The sequence below is a fragment of the Paroedura picta genome, chromosome 2 (assembly GCF_049243985.1).
Source record: "Paroedura picta isolate Pp20150507F chromosome 2, Ppicta_v3.0, whole genome shotgun sequence".
Lineage (NCBI taxonomy): Eukaryota > Metazoa > Chordata > Lepidosauria > Squamata > Gekkonidae > Paroedura > Paroedura picta.
The window spans coordinates 72,173,861-72,198,136 of NC_135370.1; the positions used below are offsets into that span (position 1 = coordinate 72,173,861).

Genomic DNA, 24,276 nt, shown 5'->3' on the forward strand with positions numbered 1-24,276 from the left:
AAATGCTATTATGTATAAGGTTGTTTCAGTTTCTGGCTCCAGAAACATCTTGGAGGGTCTCAGTAGCAGGTATACTTGTTGTCCATATCCAGCTCATAGGGCCTGCAGATGCGCAAAATATCTTCTGTGCATCAGGGCATGGTACATGGGAGGCTCTCTATGTTTCTGCATATGTGCATTGCTTACTGCCAGAATGCAGAACAAATGGAATGTAACAAAATTGTGATGGTGAAATGGAGGCTTTTACTACACTTATTCACCTGGGAGAAAAATAGGGGCTGGCTAGACCTCACACAAAGGCAGCTGGATCCTTAAGAGAGCTGCACTGGGGTAGTCAGTGTGTATACCCATACATCCTGCTGCTTCTTCCAAGCCAGGTTAAGTTCAGGAGGCCTAGGAGAATTTCAAAATGGGTAGGAAGAGAGGATAACATCACTCTCTCTCCCTATTGAGGTTGTATTTGCTTCCTTCACACAACTCCTTGCTTTTGATTTGCATGGACTTAAGTGCACACTAAGTGGTCATCTTCAGCCGTAAGGAATGGGGCTACGACATTGGGCCAGGGACTTTTATCAAATGAAGACCCAAGGTTGCCTCAGAAGCTTTCTGAAATAGAGCTGAAGCCATAATGGGCCACTTGCTTAGTGCCTTAATGTGCCAGTGCAACCTCTGTGATGCCAACCTGCAAGGAAGGGTCAGTAGTCAGTCCATCAAACACTTATATCTTTGTTTGCAGATAGAAGAGAAACCTTTAGGATTTTGCTGGCAGAAGAATCAATATATATCTTGGATACATATGCTGTGCAGAAGTGGGATATATGTATGTGTGTGTATATTATATATTGTAATAGCCAAGTGTGGCTCCATATGCAGAGAGTTTAAATCAAGTTGTGAGTTAAAAATCAAGTTGTGTTATCATGAAACATCTTTCAGATAGAAAAAAAATAGTTCTGGTGGCATCCGTTTCATAAAAGCCCCCAAACAATTCCTCTAGCTATGTGTTAACAAACTGAAACTTATTCCTTATAGTGAAATCTGTAGCATCACAATTATATTCTCATAAGCTGCAGCATCAATATCTTTTGCTAATGCATGCTGGATGTTATGGGCTGCAATCTTGGGCGTCTCATTTACAATTGCGGATGAAGTTCATTTGTAATTTGTACGACTGTAGAACATGGTCACAAAATAGTGCCAAGAGTTGGCTCAGGCTCACCAGTCTCAAGGTGGCCAGGTACTGAGATGCCCTGACAGGCAAGGTGCCTCAAATGCTCAGCACCACTTGCCTTCGGAACACCTGTGCTCTTTTACCCCAGACTTCAACAGGAGCTACAGCTTGGAAAGCTGCACAGTGCAGACTATAGGTTTAAGAAGAGGCTAGACATAATCTAGAGGAACAGGTGTAAATGTTTCTGCGCACATTACCCCTTCCCTATGGATTTTTTTACTTGCCAATTAGAATAATATTTTAAATGGATTAGATCTAACACTTCATTTGAAGCAAGGAGTATATGTAAAACAAAGATAACATGTTTTATTTTACACCATTATATTTTTTGCATAAATCATCTTATTGTGCATGGTCTCAGAGTGGCTACATTCAACATATAATATAAATGGAGTAGGGGGGAGTAAATATTTTGTGTATCTATTCTATACTGCATTAACCAGCTTCTTTCTTTCAACTGTATGTTAACAGAAATAGACTCTTCGGCCTGTAAACCAAATTCACTTGGGACTCAGAGAACCAGAAAACTTCCCCAAAGAAGGCACAAAATGTTTTGAGGGAAAGCCTAGAACATTCATGTAAACTAAAGAAATTCATCTGTTGCATACTACCAGATAGGAAGAATGCACTGGATCAAGAATCCTTCACAGAATCTACATTCTGGGGTTTCTTGAAGATAATAAATTATCTGAACTCCCCCCCCCCCAAAAAAAACAACAACAGCAGCACAATCTTTGATGGCTTCAGGCACCAGTGGTTTGACCCTATTCCTTTCCATGAAGGTGGCAAGCTGACTTCATGAGGCATATATGGACAATGTGTATTTAGGCACTTCTTTCCCTGCTTTTTCCCCCCAGTGGGTACTCAAGATAGGTGTCCTGACACACATTGCTGCTTCTTAAAGCAAACACCAGTTTTGTCTTGTTCAGAAGAAGCCAGGAGGCATCAACTCCGTATCAGCTGGGACCCTCCATTATAGAAAAGTGTTTTGTTATTTATTATTATTTGATTTATATCCCGCCCCTCCCCGGAGGCTCGAGGCAGTCACAACACAATATACAATATACAGTACATCTTAAAAGCCCCTAATAAAATACCCCTTAAAACTAAGCTAAAACCCCATTAGCCACAATTCAAGATGTAATGCGACGCAAAAATCATAAAAAATCCCTAATGATCTCCGACTGGGGGGTAGGCATGGGAATGGTTGTAAGCTATTAGCAAGGGGTGTCAGATCTACCGTAGCGTGCCGGCCTCAACCATAGACCTGGCGGCAGACCTCCGTCTTACAGGCCCTGCGGAATGCCAGAAGCTCCCGCAGGGCCCGTAGCTCTTCTGGGAGCTCGTTCCACCATGTAGGGGCCAGGACCGAAAAGGCTATGGCCCTGGTCGAGGCCTAGCATGTTTTCTTGGGGCCAGGTATGACCAATAAATTAGCACCCGCAGAGCGTAAGGCTCTGTGACATTCACTCCCTGTTCTCAAAATTCCAGTGTGCCAACTATTCAGAGGTTATTTGGGGGGGGGGGGGGGTTGGTGATTGGCTCACCATACCATAGACTATACCATGCACCAACTGACCTGTAAACTGGACAATCACTACAATAGCATTTCCTAATATCAACTGTCCACTAGTTTAACTTTTGTACCACTTCAAAATATTTCTTTTGGAAATAACAGGACCTGATGGTAGTCCGAGATTAGTGGCCGCTTGCCTGGTTACAACAGACATCGGTCTTTTCAGACATACATTTTAGATCTGTCCTTAAGGATAGCTCAAGCTAGTCTGATCTAATTGGATCTCAAAACCTAAGCAGCATCAGCTCTGGTTAGGGCTTGGATGGGAGACCAAAGAATACACTGAGGTAGGCAATGGTAAACCACCTCTGAAAGTCTCTTGCCTTGAAAACCCTATGAGGTCACCATAAGTCATACCGTTTGACAGCAAATAATAATAATACTCTGAGCTATTTTGTATCTCCAGCATCTCATCATAGGGAAGTGCTACAGTTCAAAGATACAGCTGCAGCTGCTTGCACAATGTAGGCTACCCCACAGAATGAAAGTTGCTGCTTCTCAATTTTAAAATGCTTGATAATTGGAGCAGAAATTAAGCTGGTTAAATTAGAAGGCAGCTTCTGCATGCTCAGATTCTAGAAGCTCCAACAATTGACATCAACACAAGCTTTGCCAAGAGATAATGCCTTAGGAGCTGGCTCTCCTTTCAGTCCTGCTGACTAGCTTTTTTAGCCTAAAAAGGCAATTTCACAACCATGTAGTTGTAGTGGAGCATCCTTACTCAACTTGAGGTCTACCTAGGAGGGTTTTGACTGGGAAGCACTTACCCCTGCTAAGCAACACCATAAAACAGAATCAAATATATGAGCAAATCAATAATGCCTGATCTAGAAACAATGAACACATGAACCTTCATCATTCTAATCCAGTGCTGTCTGGCTGCAAGCAACTCTTCAGTGGTTCAGGATGAAGCCTTTCACAACACAGCTGTTTTAGATCTTTCAGCTGACTGAATCTGGACACTATTCTATCTGCAAATTATGTGCTCTACCATGCAGCTAAGTTCCACTGCAAAATTTAGCATCCACCTATCCATTGTCACCTTTCTATCTATAGTTTGGCCATGTCACTCAGACATTGACAGTGACATCAGAGATATTTATTCCAAAGAAAGTGAGTACAGGATAATGTAATCCCTGATCACTCCACCACACAAAGCTGAAACTTGTCTTATTCAAAAATATGTGAATTCTGAAGGAAAACCGTGTACTTTTGGATTTTCTTTCTTATTTGAGTCCGAGAGCGCAGCCCTGTACTTTTGGATTTTCTTTTTTTGAGGTGTGTGTGGGGTTGGGGAATTCTTGTACTGGCTGTGTGAGCCCATGAGAATACAAGATGAATTGACAGACCTATAATATACCAACAACAAAGTGGTAATATATACACTCTGTATCTGTGTATACTGAGCACTGGATACAGCATAGGCCTAAAACATATGGAAACAGAGAATTATAGGCATTTGACAGATTACAGTCAATGTCCACACAGTACAGAATCTGATGCTTCCCCCTTGTTTACTCTATGAATCTGTCCACTCTATGAATCTTCTAGTAACTTCTATAACAACAAATGAGCAGAATATTAAGTTCAGAAAGAAAGGTATTCCTTGAAAACTCTGGGGAAAGAAGCCAAATGTCCCAAACAAATCAGGGCTTCAGCCTCCTAACTTCTGCGGCCCGTTATCTGCAAGAGGAAGAGGAAGATGCGGACCACGTCCAAGTAGATCTCGAGGGCTCCATAGACATAGTCCTCAGGGCTGATTGTGTGTCTTCTGTTGCCCAACACCAACTGGGTATCAAAAGCCAGAAACTGTTTAAAAAAACAAAAGTGCCATAAGAAATCAGCCAATCATGGGCTTTAACAGGTTGTCCAGTAATAAAGCATTCTGCCTGCTCTTTGGGACATGAAATGAAATAGGCTCCGAGGGCTATTCCACACCCATTATCCACTCTTTATACCAGCTGCAGGGTATCCCGGCTAATCACTGCTCCCTGCAGCCTGTCACAGTGGCATTCATTGGTATACCTGCTAGCTTTGCAATACTTAAAGTGAACACAAGACCAAGTCGAAGCAAGATTTTGTCCTGTGGATTCAAATGTTCTCTTCATTCCCTACCACGCTGGTTTCTAATCAGTATGCTTTTGGCAACATGATCCCATTACGCTCTCCCCACTTATTACAAGACCACTTATTAAAATTACCTGGGCCCACTGAACTGCCAATGAAACTAAACAAACTAGAGAAAATATGAATTTCCTTAGGTCATTTCATTCCTGAAAATTACAGTACAAAATAATGCAAGACACTGTGAACATGTTAGGGTGAAGTGAGGCCAGCCACATTAGTAATCTGGAAAAGCTCTCAGACTAATTTGATATAAACTACATTACAAGTGTAGGTAGGTGAAGTAAAGAAGATATTCCAGTTTAATTTGCACATGTGAACATTCCCCATCTTTTCAATCTTTCCAAGTCATTATCTCACATCTGTAAATTCAGTTACATCACTCCATTCTTGGTTTCCACCATACAATCACCATGGATACATACAACTTCCGTAACTGAATTAACATACCTCTATGTGCATCTGTTTGCATCCCGAAGCATTATATTTTGTTACTTTCCTGATAAACTGGAGTGGAGGGAGCAGAAGGAAAACTGCAACCTGGGAACTAGTTAGAAAGCCTGTAGCATCTTAAAGAAAGCCTACTATCGCCCAGGGTTGTTTTACTCATCCTGCAGATACTTCTGCTCCTTGCTATCATAACCTCATCCCCTGCAGAAGCACAGCCCTTTGGATCTGTGGCCATGAGGAGCCCTGGATGTGGTCTGCAGTTACATTTGGTGTGCACAAGGCAGAGAGGGCCAACTCTGGCAGAAGGTTAGTATGACTGGACGGTTCTTATGGGGGAAGGTTCTCTGTCATATGCCAGGTGAACTCATGTGTATTATCTGTACATGTTTCTGTGTCTCCACTCTCAGTTGGGATGACATGTTTGAGGAAACAGCATGGGATCAGGGATGATGCAATGACCCATAGGGTCTGGAGTGGGGAGAGACAGGGTAATAGGAGAAGGGCATACCAAGTGAGGAGACTTATTATATATTTGTGGGCTGTGGATCCTTCTGGTTCTTCCAGCTGGGAGGGACTCTGGTCCATCTCAACAATTCACTGGGCTACAAAATCCTGCTTTTAAATGCTAGGTCAGTCACAGATAAAATGGCAACCTGGATAAGAAGACTAACCTGGCATGTGTCAGCAAGACCTAGCTGGAGGAGAGGGGTAGGGTTAACCTCTGCCAATTGGGCCCTGTAAGGTACTTGGTGATACTTAGGCTTGGCAGGTAGGGAAGGAGTCCACAGTAGTTTCTCGGGAGTTTTCTTCTTGTACTGTGCCCTATCTAGGTCTTTTCTGATTTGAAGTATGTATACCTAGCACTGGGACTGTGAGACAAAATTTAAGTGTGCTGATGTACCACTAAGTCTGCTGTTTAATTGTCTCCCTTACTGAGCTGGCTGAGGTAGTCTTGAGGCCAGTGTTGAGGAATCCTAGACTGGCTCTCCTCTTTGAAATGTCATGCTGAGTCTGCATTGTCAGGAGCAGCCTGGGATTTCATTGATGGTATGACGACTACAGACTACAGACCACTGGCCCCACACATTATGTTACACTCTTGATATGGTGTTTTACTCTAGGCAGGATGAAGGTGATCTGAAAGCAGAGGGACTGAGGGAAGTCTCCCTGTCATGGACAGGTTTAGAATCACAGCAATACCGAGAGATGGGGGATCGATCCAAATGGTTTTCTGATGGCTTTAGGAGAGTTTCCTGTTGATATGGTAAATGCTCCTGTCAACCTCTGGAATGGGGAAATGACCCAAGCAGTGGTTATGATGATTGTTCCCTTCCTAATAGCCCATCCTGCCACTTGGTGACTGTGGGCTATGAAAAGCAGAAACTACTGGAAGAACTGTGGAAGAAGGCTCAGGATGAATCTGACAAAACATGGGCAAGAGCTCAGTTGAAATTCAGTTGTACTCTGTGGGGGTGATGGCAGCAAAGAAACACTTCTTTGCCTCCACTGGGTCTATATAGTGCAGGCCTGAAGAACCCTTCCAGGTGGCCAGGGGCCTACTGGGATCTGGCTTGTGGAAGGGACAGATAACTTGATGGTCCTCTGCGACTACTTTGCAAAGCACTGTGCTCAAAAAATCTCTTACATCCATCCTGACTCAACAAAATCAGAGTCCAATGGCCCCTTTAAGACTGAAAAAGATTTATTCAAGGCATGAGTTTTCGTATGCATGCACACTTCCTCAAACTCTGAGACTGGAATTCTACATAGGGTGACAATGGGCCTGATGGTGCTGGGGTGTTGGTTTGACCAGTTGTGCAAGATACTTTGCCATTTATTTGGTCTGGGGATATGGACAGATTCTTGTAAGGTTGCTTGTATGTCCCTTGCCTCTCCTGTTTGCTTAAATCTGCCATAAGGGCTGGCTGGTTGGTTCTGGGAGGCAGCAAATGAAGCTGGAAGGCACTGTTTTATCATAGTTTTTGCTTACTTACAAGGTAGGTGACAAAAGATGGTGCAGGGGATTGATGTTTGGTTCTTGGCCTCTGGTTCCATCTTGCTGTCATGTTTTTTAAACATCTACATGAACTGCTGGGTGGGGACATCTAGATACCTGGACTGAGTTGTCACCAGTATGCATGTGACACTCAATGCACTCTCTCTTTCAGCAGGTCCAAGGGAAGCCGTGGAAACTGTGAAAACTGGTGCCCAGAAGAAATTCTAAGATAGATGAGGTCCAGTAGACAGAAGTGTAATCCTGACAAGATGGAGGTGCTAGTGGTAATTGGAAGGACTGACCCAGGAACTAAGGTGTTTCCTGTTCCATATAGGGTTGCACTTCCACTAAAGGGACAGGTTCATTGCTTAGGGCAAGCTGCTGGACCAGGGTCTGCATTGGGATAAACAGGTGACAGCAGTGGCCAGGGGTGGTTTCTACTAACTCTGGCTCTATACAGTGTCTTTTATAAGCAGTTTAAGATTTTTCTGTTTCATCTGGTGTTCCCTTGTTGAGCCTGTTTGTTTTTGATTGCTAGTTTTAACACACATGTATTCTTTTAAAAGTTGACTTGTGTAGTCTTTTTAACTGTTTTTACCTTGAGTGCCCTAGTTGAGAAGAAAGGCCAGATACAAACATAATGCTCACAGTTGGGATGCTTAAAATTGCCTTTGGCTAACAAGAAAATTTCCCAGCATTGCTGGGAATGAGCTAAATGGTGGCAACCCATCATATATAGGCAAGGACTAACGTTGAATGGGAGACAAAGGTGTCCTCTGAGCAGCCTATACCTAGGCTCTGTCAGTCTAATCTTAAAGAAAATGCCTCTTAGGATGAAAAGGAGGGGTACACACATGCAATTTCCCTGTCTGAAAGACGGGGTTGGATGCGAAAGAGGAGCAAAGGGCAGGAGAAAGAGGCAAATGAGGAGGGACAGAGCACAAGGATAACAAAATATGGTTCTCTGGCCTGGAGTTTTTGCGATAGGACAAGCAGTAGCTATAAAATGAAATACCACCAGGGCACACATCCTTCCACACAACGGTCCACTAAGTAACTCTTTACTAACCAGGGTGAAAACAATTGCACCAATAGATGCGTACAGCATGTAGAGCCAGGAAATCTGCAAAAGAGAAGAGAAGAAGGGAACTGTGCTTTGATTTAACATGTTTTCTAGGCCTCTTAGCCCAGCATAATGAGGAACAATGGTCAGAAATTAAAGGAAAACATTCAGAGAGATTAAATGATTTTTAAAAGGAAAGTCAGTGGGGTATTGCCCACACAAAACTTCCCAATCATAACTGAACTACTACTGGGGCAGACGACCGGCTATACACATTGTTCTTTTAAATAATACCGGGGAACAATCCACGTTGTGCTTCAGCCATCTGACTCAGTGACGCACAGTTCGACATGTCTATATGAAGAGAAGAAGAGCTGAGTTCTGTACCCTGCTTTTTACTCCCCAAAGGAGTCTCAAAGCAGCTTATAAATTATTTACCCTTCCTCTCCCCACAACAAACAACCTTTTTGAGATAGGTGAGGCTGAGAGCGCTCTAAGAGAATATGATTGGCCGAAGGTCGCACAGCTGACTGCATGTGGAGGAGTGGGGAATCAAACCTGGCTAACCAGTTAAGAAGCTGCTGCTCTTAACCACTACACCAAGCTGGTACATGGTCCACTGGGTAGAGCTATAAGGAAAGACTGAACTATCACTGTCCAGTCATTGTACAGGAATAGATCCCAGGGCCCTTTGTTTTCACCATTAGTAGCTTACATATTGGAAGGACAGGACAATTGCTGTGACAATCCCAGTCACCATGACAACGATGCCCAACACACAGAACAAGCCTGTGCAGGATGTGAAGTCCACCTGTCAATGAGAAAGAAACACATTAAAGTTGAGAAACAAGGATGAGATGTAGACAGCACATTACCTGGGCTGGTTCCACATGGAAGAATTTGCTTGTTTCAACCACCTGACCGCACTCCCTTTCCCAGGATGTTACACTCTATCCTGTTCAGATCTCAAACAAGCCACTACCTCAGTAAAAATACTTCATTTCAAACCATTTCAAACCTAGCATGACAATATCGGGGTGATTTTTTTCCTTGTAACCAAAAGGGAAGATACACTTTGTATTTGAATGAAAGAAAACACTCCCTTTGTTCCCTTCCTCTACATTTTCTCAGTGGAGTGACAAAGCTGGGGATGTTTTATTGGAGGAAAAGGGTCATAGCGATGTCATAGCACAGTTCCAACTATATGACAGTCTCATGTCATTGCTGTAATCTCTACAGTACTCTGAGTGACTGCAGATCCTGTGGGTTTGTCTTACCCCAGTCCTTCATGATTTGTCTTGGGATGTGGGAGAACTACAGAATACTGCAATTACAAAATAAAATGGCATGTCTTAGATGTATTCCTTCAAGGACCAAGATTATTCCACTTGGGAATGCAGGCAAAAGGGACAACTGTGTTTTGTAACTGCAAAAACATCTACAAAAAAGAAAGTACTACTGTAGTCACATTGGCGATATGTGTTTCTATCAGATGGAGAAGCCCAGGTGCCAGAAAAGCAAGAACGTAGTGCAGAGGTGTACATATCTGTTAAATATGGGGATCTTTTCCACTCTGATGCAACGATACAGGAAAGAGATGGCAAGGGACAGAAGTCTGACAGCCAAAACAAACAAAAAGTAGTCTGGTTGCAGGCATTCTGGTGCACTGAAGATTAAGAGTAGTCCTTGCACGGATGCTGCTCCTCTGGAGTGGAGAGGATCTTACCCAGCCTAGAAGTATAGCTCAAATAGGAACTAATTCATCCACCAGGAAGAACCTCAAGCTATTCCTAGGCAGCACTATAAATACCACCCCTCGCCCCACTAAAAACAGAAACAAAAGACAAGAGATTCATGCTGACGACATAGCAGTGGTGTGTGTGGTTGAGTGGGTGTGCAATGTATACCTGGTGGGAAAGAAAAAATATGGCTAACAATGGTGGGAAATGGATTACCCTGTGCTGTCTGGAATCTCCCTTGCAAGTATGTATTGACCATCAATTGCACTGGCAACATAGCCAACACGGAAAAAAACTTCTGCGCTGTCCTCTGCCTCAGCTTGCCCTGCATAAGATTTCATACCTTTACCCGCTCCTCAGTACTGAGAATCACACACGAAGCTACATTTGCTCACCTACTTTCAGGCTTACCTTCATAGCCAGGAGGGCTAAGGGATTGTAAAGTTTAAAAACCAAGTCTTTCAGAGCAGCAAACCAGAAAGTCGATACAAGTTTCTAAAGTTATCTGATGAGAGTACAAGCAGCACTGAATGCACAGGAAGCCCAGCTTTCTTATCTGTCAAGGAGATCCCCCAATGAATTTGTGATACAAATAAAAAAGCAGGAGGAAGACAGTGTTATATGCAAATGATACTGTTTTAAGGGCAGACTACATCACCTTTGTCTGGAAGCAGAAGATGGTGACTGCTATGGTCACTATCGCTGTTATTACCATGGCAAGGAGAACAGCTTTTGTATCGTACATGCTGCAAATAAAGAGTTAAGATGTTTATTTCACTGGAGCTCTGTAACACTATTGAAGAATCAATGGCAAAAGACGCCATGTAGTGCATTCTTAAGGGATGCCAAAAGAACGAAAGAACAAACAGAATTAATCCTGCTTGGGTAGATATAATGAACTGTTTAATTTAATATCCAACCCTAAATACATTTATCTAGAAGCAAGATACACTGATTATTTTTAATATAAAAGCTCAGCTATAATCTGAGCAATCAAGACTACAACATTGCAAAGGTGGACTAATTTTGAATATTGTCTTGCCACTTACTGTTAAAAAACATAATAAACATCACCTTTTCAATGCATCTTTTAGGCTGTGGGTTAGTACTCTTTCTATAATGAATTAATTTTGACTTTAGCAAGTCATAGTGAATTCAACTGAATTTTCAGCCATGTAATTTTATTTATGATCCTGGCCTATGTCACCCTGACTTTATGCTTTAATGCTGCTCTTAACAGAAACATTTGTCATTGGGCTGCTCCTTAATGCAAATACTAAAACAGTGAAGTACTTTCCTGAAAAGACATATTAGTAACTGCAAAGTGGCATGGGACAATTACAGGTGCTATATCTCTCTCAGTTCAATCAGACTTCCCTTCAAGCAAGTATGATACAGACTGCAGCTTGGGAAACTCTCCCCCACCCCCTCCCTGCCAAAGCAGGGAATGGAAAGAACTTCCTTGTGGATGATTCACACATTTCCCAATTTAGACTGAAGCGGGCCTAAAATAATAATATTACCTGTAAGCCGAAGAATCCAATCAGTTCTCAAACGGAAACAGAGCAATAGATGATGCAATGGAGAAAGCTGCATTTGGTCAGAGTGGTTTTGAGCAACAATTTCCATGGCAAGTTTATATAGTGTGTGCAGTACTCTCAAATGCCTGGATCAGAACTGCTGATTAAATAACAGTTATGGCCCTGTGATACCACCAGGCTTTCCAGTTATGAACCTGGGGGGAGGGAAGGAGGGAGGCAACTGCAGCTGTAGATATGGGACTTCCCCCATATATGAGGGACAGGCATAGTTTGTTCCCACAACCCTCTACTCAAAATGGCTCTCCATGTCAAGGTAGTTGCTGAGGGAGGGGGAAAGGAAGAACATCTTTAGCAGCTGCACTGTCTTTCTGAGGATTTCCCCATCTGCGCACTTTCCCTTTGGATAGCTGCCAAAGAACTTACTTGGGTTGCCAGCCTCCAGGTGGTGGCTGGAAGTGTGCTAGGATTACAAATGGTCTCCAGGTGACAGATCAGTTCACATATAGAAAATGGTATCTTGGAAGGTGACTATCTAGCATTATACTCTATGGAGGTCCTTCCTCTCTCCAAATTTCACCCTCCTCACTCTACCCTCAAAATCTCCAAGTATTTCCCAACTGAGAGCTGTTAACCCTAGAACCTACATTGCTTTGTTGCTGCCATTTTGTTGTTTATTAATTTACTAACAAAGAAGCCCATTGCAAGCAGGAATACAATGGGCGCTAGTTCCCAGGAGACACCGGGAGGTGCAGATCTCTGTGTCTCTCTCCCTCTCCCTATATGTCTAGGTGTGCCTCGCAGCAGAAGGCATAGCAGGTAATTAATGGCTGGTCTGTAGGAGGGAAGGAGGGCTGGTGTACAGTTTGGGACAGCTCTCTCTCTCTGTCTCTGTCTCTCTCTCCCTCCGTCGCAGCAGGGGCGGCTCTCTCTGCATCTCTGTCAGTAGCTTGGGGCAGCTCTCTCTGTGTCTCTCTCTGCCTCCCTCTGCCTCCCTCGCAGCAGGAGCAATAGGAGGGAATGAGGGCTCTTGTTGGGTCTGGCAGGGCTCTGTCTGTCTCTGTCTGTCTCTGGCATGTCTGAGGAATGTGGCTAGCGTCCAGGGAAGGAGGGACGGAGCTGTAGGGGCAAGGCCAATCAGGGTGCAGCCAGCAACGCTGATTCGCCCTATTCCACCTTGGGCAGCCGGACACATTCCACACTCCAGGCTGTTTCACAAATATATAGAGGAATCATGGATAAGGATATGTACGGTTCTTTATTTGGGGGGGGGGGTCTTATCTCCAAGGAGTGTATTTCTCATAATTTTTTACCCATCAACCTCACCCTGTGAGGTATATGAGGAAAAATAGTTAGTCCAAGGTTACCCAGCAGATTTCATAATGGGGGTGGGGGGGTAGGGTTGAACCTGTTTCCTCAGTTCTAGTATACCACTCTAACCACTGCATCACACTGAGTTTTAAAACTTGCTAGGAAACATACTGAACTAAAATTACAAGGATCTGAATGTGGGAATATGTGCCACAGCCATAGCGGTCCCCTTTGTTCTGTAGAATACTACACAGCCATCAACTAATCAAGCCTGCGTCCAAAACGTAAACCCCCACTAGCAGCATTTACTTAGAGAAGGATTTTCTGCTACAAGTTTAATGACGATTAATTGTTTTGGCACACAGAAATAGGGTCTTTCCCCCCAACTATTGAATGTTAACTTGGCATTCCAACAAAGCCTTCCACTGAACACACATTCAGAATAACCCACTCTGACAGGGAAGTCAAAGTTTAAGTGCCAGAAAGCAAGTAAAAAGAACATTAAAGGAAGGAACTTTTATTTTACATTACCTAGTAATGGTGCCTGTCATGAACCCCATGGCCAATGTCTAGATATAAACAGAAGGAATAATGACCAAAAGCTTACTGCCGCCTGCCATGTGACATTAGTCACCACAATCTTCAATTCTCTGCACACACCCATTCATTTGGTACCCGCCCTTTCTCTTTGGACTCAGGGTGGAGTTCACCATAATAAAAACAGACAGAATAATAAAATATATAAATGCATAAAAGAAATAATTAAAAGTCTAAAATGTTTTAAACAATTTCATTCATAATTGCTTGTTCTGGATTTCAGTGGGAGAGAAGGGTAGAGGGGGCGGAGGAGACTTACCAGCCCCACATGATGTGCAGTTGGGGCTTTGGCTCAACTCAGCCAAAGAGCTTTGAGGTCACTGTGGGATACCCACAGTAGTGCATGTAAGTGCCATGGTGCCTGCTTCTGATCCCTGCCAAGGGTTTTTAAAAAGCGAGCGGAGCCAGGTGGGGATTTTTCCCAGCAAGGCTTCTGATTGGCTTGGAAAGTCCTGTCATGTCACAGCTGATTTACTGAGACACTGTATGGTTTTCAAGGGAAGAGACATTGAGAAGTGGTCTGCCATTGCCTCCCTCCACAACACAAGCCTGATATTCCTTGGTGGTCTCCCATCCAAATACTAAGCAGGACAGATCCTCTTAACTTCTGAGATCGGATGAGATCAAGCTAGCCTGGACTATCCAAGTCAGGGCGTGGTTGGCTTTACAGGTTTTTAAAAAACTTGCATTGGCAGCGGCTACCACTACAGCACAAGGAGTGACTGAAGGTAAGTTGCAGTAGCTATTGTGAGACAGCCATTTTGTCACTGCATCCACCATGCTTTGTCAGAATTCCAAAGGAGTCAACAGGCTCAAAAAAGTTGGGAAACCCCTGTACCATCATCTGGGATAACTTTTGTCTTTCATAATTTCTTCATGCCACTGACCTTACCAAATAAGTTCCTTCATAAAAAATAATGACAGAAAACTGAGAGAATCTCATACCCAGGTACTGTTGCCAGCTTCTGATGACATTTTCTACATTTCTGTTTTTAAGAGCTCCAAAAAGCTAAAGCACACTCTTCAGCTGCCTGGTGCTCATTCAGTATGTTTCTTGCTATACCACAAAGAGTGTCATATGATTGCATTACTCTCAGCCCATGGCCCACAGCAAAACATCCACTTACAAAGACAGACAGAAGGATGATGTTCCATGGAAAGCGCCTCCTGAAGAGCAAATGGTAACATTTCAGAGGCATGCCATCTTGGAACAAGCGTTATAAGCAAATCCACCAGTGCTAGCTAGCTATTTGGCAACAGAAGTGCCACATCAAAATGACCTTTCCACTCCCCATACTAGGCTGATACTCTTTTTAAAATGACAGAGAAGAAAAATAACATGCTGCCTGTTGTCTCATGGCAAGTCCAGCACTTCCGAAGGAGGTGGTTCTAAGAGGAAGTCTACACCTCCATTCCCATCAATCTGCCCTCCACATTTCCAAATGTGGAAATGTGGAAAAACAGCCATGCTGTGACTTTACACCCCTGGCAGCCACCCACCTGCAGAGGATCCAAGAAAAGGGTTGTAGTGGGGAAATGGCTAACCTGTCTAATTAAGTTGCTTTCTAAAAATTTCGTTTAGGCCTGTGTCTTGCAAACATGCCTCAAACTGATGTTCCTGTAAAAGTATGTGTTCCCAATTAAGACAATAGATTCATCCCTGGAGACTTGCAACTGTAGTCTTGAAGCCACTAGCCCTGAGTCGAATGTTTAAAGATAAGATGTTCTCTCTCCAACTTTCTCCAATTAATGCTATGAGAACTAGACCCATTGTTGATACAGGTCATAATGATGTCAGCTTTTAAAGCTAAAGCTCTGCTTGTGAGTATTAAGTATTCCAGATAGAGAGATTAAACAACTTTATTATTTTGTTCACTGATTAGTATTAACTTGTGTATGTGCACCATAAATGAAATATCAATCATTTTTATAATCCTCTTGTCTGCTTCTTGGAAGTTGCTTCTTAGTCATATTACCATTGTGTCCTGTTGAGCAGTGGTCCCCAACCTTTTTATCACCGGGGACCGGTCAATGCTTGACAATTTTACTGAGGCCTGGGGGGGGGGTAGTCTTTTGCTGAGGGACGTCGCCGCTGCTGCCTGAGCCCCTGCTCCACTTGCTTTCCCGTCAGTGCCCCTGACTTCCCGCCGCCCTCTGGGGGGCTCTGCCAGCAGCAGCTGTGCAGTGCCATGCCGAGGGGGAGCCCCAGCCATGGCGGCCACTGGAGAGCACCAAAGGTGAGCCGGCGGCAGAGTGGCAGGGCAACCCCCGAGGCAGCAGCCAGGGAGGAGGATGAGGAGGAGCCGTGGCCTGGTAGCGACTGATCTACGGACTGGACCGGGGGTTGGGGACCACTGCTGTTGAGGTCTCTCTGTCCTGGACTGGGCCTGAGACACCTTGCTTTAGTTCACTTATAGCAACAGTTTTCAACCACTTTTAGCTGTCAACCCTGGCGGCGGGGTTGGCACGCACGCACTCGGGCAGTGTAGAGACGGCCATTGCCAAGGCTCCTCTCCTGCTTGCAGCCGCCGCTGTTGCCCGCCATTGATTGCAGCCACCACCCGCTGCCGCTTGCAGCTGCTGTTGCCCACCGCCGCAAACCTGGGGAACTCCCAGAAGGAGCCAGGCGACCCCAAATGGGGTCCCAACCCACAGGTTGAGAGCCACTGCATTATAGGCTCAAGAGCTGCCCCTGGGCTCTTGGAACCAGGAAGACTGCAGGGCAGTGGCAGTACTACCTTACCGGGCTTGTGGGTTAATCTAACTCTGCTTTGTAATTTGTGCCTCTCCCAGAAGTGGGACCAAGAGGATTCGGCTTCCCCTCTTGGGTACCACGACGGGTATTCTGGGGATGGTTACACACAGCAGTCTTTCCAGATTGCATGACTGCCACATGCAGCCAACCCAGCCTCCCACTCTGGGAACCTCCCACTACAAGTTAGTGAACAGACTCACCGTGGGCCTTCACAACATGCCAACACCAGATAAGTGACCAGGAATACAGCACTGGGGGAAGGAAGAAAGATATTTTTAAACAACTGTAGTGAGATCTGATATCAAAGCATTCCTATCCTCCCACAGGCAAAACAATGGGATTTCATATGAACTAGAACTTGGCTATGAAAACTTCTGGGTCCTCTAGTAGCGAAGTGGCCCACAGCATATGCGTGTCCACAGCATACAGAGTCCTTTAAGGTGATTTGGCCCATCTGTCCTTAGTACTGTTCGCTATGCCTCAAGGAGAACATTCATCTCTGTTGCTTTTTCTCTACACACGCCATCCAAGCCGAGCTAGGCCTGCCCACCACCACCGCTCCTAATGCAATCCTTTTGTCTCCAGATCTGTATTTAGGAGAGTACTGGGGTGGATTTCTTTAAGCTTATTTCTCCTTTTGCACAAGGTGTTTTGCAACCCAGTTCTATGGAAAAGTAAGGCTCACTGAATTCAGAGGTACTTTCTCCCAAAAACTTGTAGGCAGAGTCACTTTAGTGGCCCTTCAGATACCTGTGGGCACTTGGCAAGTGCACAGAAGGAAGGAAAAGGCAATACTCACTAAGATGCATAATACACAGCAATATTCCTTCGAACAAAAGTGCTTAAAGGGGTGCTGCAGAGAGAGAAGTAGACATGAAACAGGAAACAGTACAGATTGTATGCCCACAATTCTAGGTAAAAAAAAAACATATCTTCACATTTCAGACTGAAGATGACGAACAGGAACTGTCACTTCCTTTTTAACTCCAGTTATTGGCTTGGGGGGGGGGGGGGGGAGGAAGAGAAGAAGAAGGAGAAGAGTTGGTTCTTACATGCTGCTTTTCTCTACTCAAAAGAGTCTCAAAGCGTCTTACAATCACCTTCCCTTTCCTCTCCCCACAACAGACCCTGTGAAGTAGGTGAGGCTGAGAGAGCCCTGATATTACTGCTCAGTCAGAACAGTTTTATCAGTGCCGTAGTGAGCCCAAGATCACCCAGCTGGCTGCATGTGGAGGAGGAGCACAGAATCAAACCCAGCTTGCCAGATTAGAAGTCTGCACTCCTAACCACTACACCAACCTGGCTCTCCAAACACTGAAAAGATATATGCAGCTCTTGTTTGGAAAGTGTTTAGAATGCATGATGATGGAACCAGTACCCCAAAAAAGAGAGATTCCGAAGGCCCCTCAGCTACACAGATCCTTCCCTTGCCTTGCGTGAAAGCATGAGGCTCCAGTGACCCTCGCACCACTCCCTCCTTCCTCAAAGTAACTCAGTAGTGAGGGGGGATGCCCTCTACAAGAATGAGGTTTGGTCACCATAATCTCCAGTCTCCTGTTTGGGAATAGAAGTGAGTGGGAAGATGCCCACCACACTGCTGCCCATAGAGAGCTGCCAAAAGAAGCCATGACCATATAACAGAAAATCCCTATCTCTGAGCTGTCAGCAGCAATCTCTATACGGATGAGGATCACAAAGTGAAGTTGATCAGGAACCCAGTTACATTCCTGGGGCTTTTTTCAAAGTTTACCAGAGCTGGTATGCTAATCATGATTGCAGCATTTGAGTGGCAATATTTTACAGAGAGGAGTTATGGCTCAGTGATAGCGCAGCTGCCGTAGATGGGGACGGCTCCAGCTTTAATCCCTGGCATCCCCAGTTTAACAGATCAGGTAACATGATGTGTGAAAGAGCTCTGCCTGAGACCCTGGAGAGTGGCTACCAATCAGAGTAGGAAGCTTCATGTGTTTGTGGGCGTGTTCAGCTGAAATAATTGCAAGGCTCCTGATCGATTAAAAAAGTGCTTCCCAATTAGTCAAGTAGCAAATTTGGAAAGTGTAAATTATGTTTAGCACCCAGTACTGAGGAACTTGAGTGCCATCTAAGAAGGTTCTCTGCTAAGTGATAAAGAATCATCCAAAACAAACTGCATTCTACCCCCCTCAGAACTACTATATGCAGGTTAGATTAATTGATCACAAATTACATGACTAATCAAGTAAGATTTCACTAACAAGAATGACAGCATTTATTGGTAACTATGATTATAGTGCATTTTCTGCTGGCAGGTTAAGCCCAGCTACTTCCTGATGTCACCATACAGGAGACTTGCATATCATGAGTTCCTCCAGCAGTGACTGTCCTCTTGTCCATTCCTATAAGTATTTTAGTTAACCATGTGAACTTTAATGGTGATAGCCAAACAAGTAGCAACCCTACCCTGTGGCTAAGGGGTTGATGGGTATGAGAGACAGAAGCCAGGAAATCAGTGCTGTGCACTGCCAGTTTCTGCTACAGATGTTAAGAACTTTTTTCCAAACTATAATTCTTACCTTTTCAAGCTCTTTTGCTGTTACTTTTTAAAACTGCAAGAGCCATCAAAACCATTATAATGAATCGGGATGAGCACGAGCTGGTTCACAACCCTACATTCCTCATGAATTTGGCCAGTTCAAGAGCAGCACCTCCCCTGAACATTTCCTGCACCTTTGGTCTGGTTGAGTTCTGGCCATTTAAGTCTGACATTGGTGCAGGTTGACCTGCCCATCATTAGGTTTAAATGCTTCCATTTTGCTTCTCCCCCTTCCAAAAGGAGGGAAATGAAACAGAAGATTGAAACAGCAGCCAGCCATTTTAATCTTAAAGGAGATAGAAGGATCCATCAAGCTGTTAAGTTTAAAGGGTTGGCAGCCATTTCAGCAGTCTGTTTTGCTTCTCCCTGCTTCAAAATACAGAGAAGCAAAATGGACCGGTTCAAACTGGCTGGTTCATTTCAGGGCTTTTGGTTTGGTTGGATTCTGGGGTTCACTTCGACAACACCCTGATACCTGAACTGAACTGGAATTTTCCCATTAGTGTTCATCCCTAATAATGAATAGAGCCAGAAGACAGTAGAGACAACCCAATCCCCCTGAGAGAATTCGTAAAACAGGTGTAATTAAGATCCATTACAGGGTACTAATTCCAATCAACAAATCCTTAATGGAACTACAATCAGTATTCAAACAGTGGCAATAACCATGCTAACTTCACAAAAATGAATACCACTGATGGAAAATGGGTATTCTGAGCTTCTGCACAAGTTATGGAAACATATATCGTTTGGGTAGGATGCCTTTTTTATCCCTATTGTGAAATAAGGGGCAAACTTACACAAAGATGAAAATAGCAGGGAAAGAACTTACACAAAGGTAAAAATTGCAATGATGCCCACTGTCACGAGCAGCTGCAATGAGATGATACTGTAAACCTGGATAGGAAGACACAGTGTTAGTACAGGGTGTATAACTGCACATGACATTAGGATAAGATTAAAATGTCTGGCAGCCATGTTCAAAGTCATGCAATTAGGCCCTCTTCTGCCATTTATATAGGAATGTTGTCTCTCTTGCATGTGCAATTTTAGCAGCTGCAAAAGCATGACAATTCTTCTTCCATCCTGCAGTGAGCGAGTGGCCACTCTGCTCTGAATTGCAGTAAACTGTCAAGAAATTCGAATGTCACATAACCAAATGGACAGTTGCTTCAAACTCCTGCAGACCTATAATTACACTACAGTAGGATCCTAATTTGGCAGGGGCCTGGTTTTTATTTAGCATTTTGTAGGAGCTCCCTTCTTGGCTCTTGCCCTACACAGGTAGAAACTGAAATGAGCAACCCAAGCTAGCCATTCAGGAGAATGGAGGATGCATTCCCACAGATTTTCATCTCACTTCGGCATTTAGAGATGGGCACATTACACCAGTATCATTTCCTGTGCCTTTGAAATATCCAAGCCCACAGGGAGGGGAACTTCTAAAAATGAGCCAATATTATTCGTTGCTCAAAACGATAGCACAGTGGTCATTCCCATACAACAGTCCCCATTCCGATGCTTCCCTGTAGTCATAATTAATTCCTTTCTCCCAGATAGCACAACTCCTGTAGGATCTCGGTCACAGATAAACCCCTACTTTCTATATTAATGTCTGATAGATTTGCTTTGCAATGGCCCAGAACATATTTTTTGCCTGTGACTCCTGGGCTGACTTTTACTCAGTGCTACAACCTACACTAACATTGTATTATTCAATAAAATCAGCCTTTCTCAACCTTGTTACTGTTAAACCTTTGAAACATTCTTTAAGATTCAAGAAACTCCAGAAGTGATGTCAACAGGACACACCTCTGGAAGTCATATCACCAGAGGTGACATCACCCAGATACTCCCATTGGACGTGACATCATAGGCTGTTGCCCTCCTCCCCACTGAAACACCATAAACAACCCAGCAGCCTACCCCACTGGGCTGGGAACAGTGCTAAGGCAGGCACCTGCTGCTCCATCACCCCCTTCCACCCCATAACGCAGTTAAGTTAAAATGAGAGTACTTACGTCTCTGGACTCCAGTCACTCCCACGCACAACCAGCCTTCATCAGCAAGGATTTTTATGATTGGGGCCTCCCCCTTTCCACCCCCTTGGGGCCCATCGTGGGCCATGAGGGGGAGGGGAGTCAACATAACCATATATGGCCATATCAACCAATCCATTGTTTAAATTTAAAAAAAAATATTCAACATTAATTAACTTCCATCCAATTGGGGAAACCCTTCCAGGGCCATTGAGAAACCACAGGGTTTCACAAAACCCCTGTTGAAAAAGCCTGAATAAAATTATTCCTAGCAGCAAACAGTATCTTGATCCAAGCCAAAGTCTGGATTGTTATTTTGATTAGAAACCTGTCTCTAGCTGTTGGAGACTCCTAAGGACAGTTTTGTTTAACATGAAATGTTGTTCTGAACCCTACAAATATAAAGTGAATATTGTTTAGAAATAACCAGAGGGAAACATCCTGCAACACATTGAAAGAAATACACACATTTGACCAAACCATCTTTACTGAATTTTTGTCAGAGCGTATGCTTACAGAAGAATATTTATCCTTTGGGTGGAAAAAGGTTAAACAAAACTCCGAGAGTCAGACACAGGTTAATTCAGTTATCGTTCCTGCGGGTTGTTAAGCCTCCCCCTAAAGGATGCCCTCTGCAGCCATTTCCCCGTGGAGCATCAAGACTGGCTCCCTGAAGGTTTCTTCTGTTACATACAAGAGTACAGTGTGCTACTACAGATATCACTTTCCTCACAGGAAGGTGCCAGTGAAGCAGAACTCACAAAGAGACCACCCAGCACTGATGCCTCAAAGATACCTTGCGGATGAAAGCATGTCGAACTTTCTTGTTGTCCCAGCCTGTTGAATTGAAAAACCCGTCCTCTCCACTACCACTGCTACCAGACCTGTCACCTGTCAAGACAGAGACAGTATGTTGGGATTGACCTTTAACACACTACACAGTTTGAGACCAGGGCACTTCAACAGTAGCTCAGGGACAGCCAGAGGAGTTCCACTTCCCACCCCTCCAGCATCAGAAGCAGGTCTCAAGCCACAGGGATCCCATGGAGGTTCAGTGCCCTTAGAAATACACTATCTCTGCTCTCTAAACCCCAGCTTTCTTTTTGGAAACCTCTGCTGGCTCTCAATTTATCAGCTAACCTCTCATTAGCTTCAATCAGGTTCTTGAGCTTTTGCCTAAAAGTCAGTCCGCCCACTGGGACTCCTTAAAATGTGTTCCCACAACCTTCTGGACACCATAAACTTGGGTCACATATGTAGCTGAAACTAGGTCTCTGACACAGGAAGATATTTCCGAGAATGCTCTCAGATGGGAGTGCCCCAACTTCCTTAACACTCCAAGGAGTATATCAGAGGTCTCTGTTTAAGCCCCCCATTTCCATGGCCACATCCAACAACCCAGTTTTACAGGACTATTACCTAGGCTCTGAATTTCATGTCCACAACCTGAATCTCCCGCATAAAATAAAACCTCTCAGTGACAGCATTCAGCTCCTTTAGTGTTTCTCAGTTAAAACAGCCACCTTACAATGTCTCTCACCAAGAAAAGAAATAAGCTTACTACAGTTCACTGGAAGAGTTTCCAAAGGAGGAACTGGCTGAGGATAGCCTCCAGGCTGTTGACAGGCAACACTATACGAGGGTGGCTGTGGGTCAGCCCCACGGAATCCAGAAGGATGCCCCCCAGAGTACCCATCATATGGTGGTGGAGGGAAGGAGTCCTTTTTATCATAACTTGGGGGAGCACTGGGATTGGACATGATGTCTCAGCGAGACTCACAGCACCTGGAAAAAACAAAGACACAAACCCAGTTATGACCTATGCCCATATTTTTAATGCAATAATATCTAGAATGTGGAACACAGCTAGGTCATCCCTGGTGTATCAGACTTGAAACACCTTTTCCAAAAATGGCTAGTAGAGGGAACTGGACCAAAATAAGAAAGGACAAGGGAAGGATTTTAATTGTGTCATGTTGCTCCCCTCAATCACAATTTACCCCAGAGAGAGGACTGGGGCTCTATCCCAGAGAGAGGACTGGGGTTATCAAATTTCTCACTGGGTAGTAACCACTGCTACCAGCAAATCTAAGAGCAACTCCTGCTAGATAGACCTGCACATCTAGCACTCAGTATCTGTGCTGTTGTTGTTTAGAGTCTCTGCCTAGTTATCACATATTTTGCTATTCCTGCTGGTTGCACTGCTGGTGCAACATCAACTTCCGACAACAGGGCTTAAGTACCATCCCAAACTAAGTTGGCTGCACTTTGGTAACACTCAGTCATAATACTTTACCTTGCTTTGATGAACACAAATGTAGCTTGCTTGTTTCTTAGGCTTCCACCCTCTCCTCATTTCTCACATGTGTGATCAAAGATTTCCGTTTGGGAACGAATTCTGTATCTCCAGGACATATGAACGCAGGAGTTTATTCCCCACAAACCTGGATAAAACTGTGATCATGTGAGTCCTGACTTTATAAACTCCAGTTTACTCAGGCATTCACATTTCACAGGGAACTAGAGTTTGTTTCAAACCTAGAATCTTTACCCATGCTCCAATCAAAAAGTGTGGGGAAAATTAAAGGACTTCAGTGCTTTCAGCTGCACAATTTTGTATTTTGCAGTCTTAGACAAGATCAACTGAGAACATCCTTTGGAAATATGGGTTTTCCGCCCACACCAGTAGAATAAAATTAGACTTTAATAACCATGGTTTATCAAAATATTATAAAGAAAATCCAACCACCCAACAGTGGAAAATACTGTTAAGCTATAGTGACTGCAAGAGTTCAGAAGTAGTTTACCATTACCTGTCTCTATGTAGCTACCCTGGTATTCCTTGGTAGTCTCCCATCCAACTACTAATCAGAGCTGACCCTGCTTAGTTTCCAAAAATGGACAAGACTAGGCCACCCTGGGCCATCAAGTCAGGGTACATTTCTCATTACTCACTGGAATAAAATGTAAAATGATGTTGTATTGGATAATGAATGGAAACAAACCTTTGACTTCTATTATGCAAATGCAATTTGTATTAACTGAAAAGAAAATTGATATAAGTGGTTTTTCACATCTTACAAATATGTTAAAATCTTTAATGATAAATTTCATCAGTGCTGGAAATCCATTTATAAATTAAATAATTTACACATGTAGTGGACATGCCCAGTTATCTCTATTTTTTGGAGGAGTCTTAAACACAGTTGAATCTGTGCCCAGGATATTATCACCTGAAGATCATAAAATAGTCTTGGTAGGATTTGGCAGGCAAGTTTGATAAATTGG

The 24,276-nt window shown here is 43.9% G+C and overlaps 1 protein-coding gene across 4 annotated transcripts in view; it reads right to left on the reverse strand.

The window, feature by feature from the left end:
- Nucleotides 1-1,514: 1,514 nt before the first annotated feature.
- LOC143829549 (protein lifeguard 3-like) overlaps nt 1,515-24,276 on the reverse strand; it is a 28,593-nt gene continuing 5,831 nt past the window's right edge. For 2 of the 4 annotated variants that reach the window (XM_077320661.1, XM_077320658.1), the window contains exons 2-12: nt 22,550-22,773; nt 21,785-21,879; nt 19,782-19,846; nt 17,177-17,230; nt 16,578-16,628; nt 14,750-14,789; nt 13,557-13,594; nt 10,835-10,922; nt 9,153-9,248; nt 8,444-8,497; nt 1,515-4,613 (exon numbers count right to left, since the gene is read on the reverse strand). In XM_077320661.1, the coding sequence (XP_077176776.1) occupies nt 4,467-4,613; nt 8,444-8,497; nt 9,153-9,248; nt 10,835-10,922; nt 13,557-13,594; nt 14,750-14,789; nt 16,578-16,628; nt 17,177-17,230; nt 19,782-19,846; nt 21,785-21,879; nt 22,550-22,748 (927 nt within the window). In that variant the 5' untranslated portion in view covers nt 22,749-22,773 and the 3' untranslated portion in view covers nt 1,515-4,466. Of the gene's footprint in view, nt 4,614-8,443; nt 8,498-9,152; nt 9,249-10,834; nt 10,923-13,556; nt 13,595-14,749; nt 14,790-16,577; nt 16,629-17,176; nt 17,231-19,781; nt 19,847-21,784; nt 21,880-22,549; nt 22,774-23,284; nt 23,433-23,801; nt 23,962-24,276 lie in introns of those variants that run through there. The other 2 variants (XM_077320660.1, XM_077320659.1) reach the window with 2 other exon arrangements.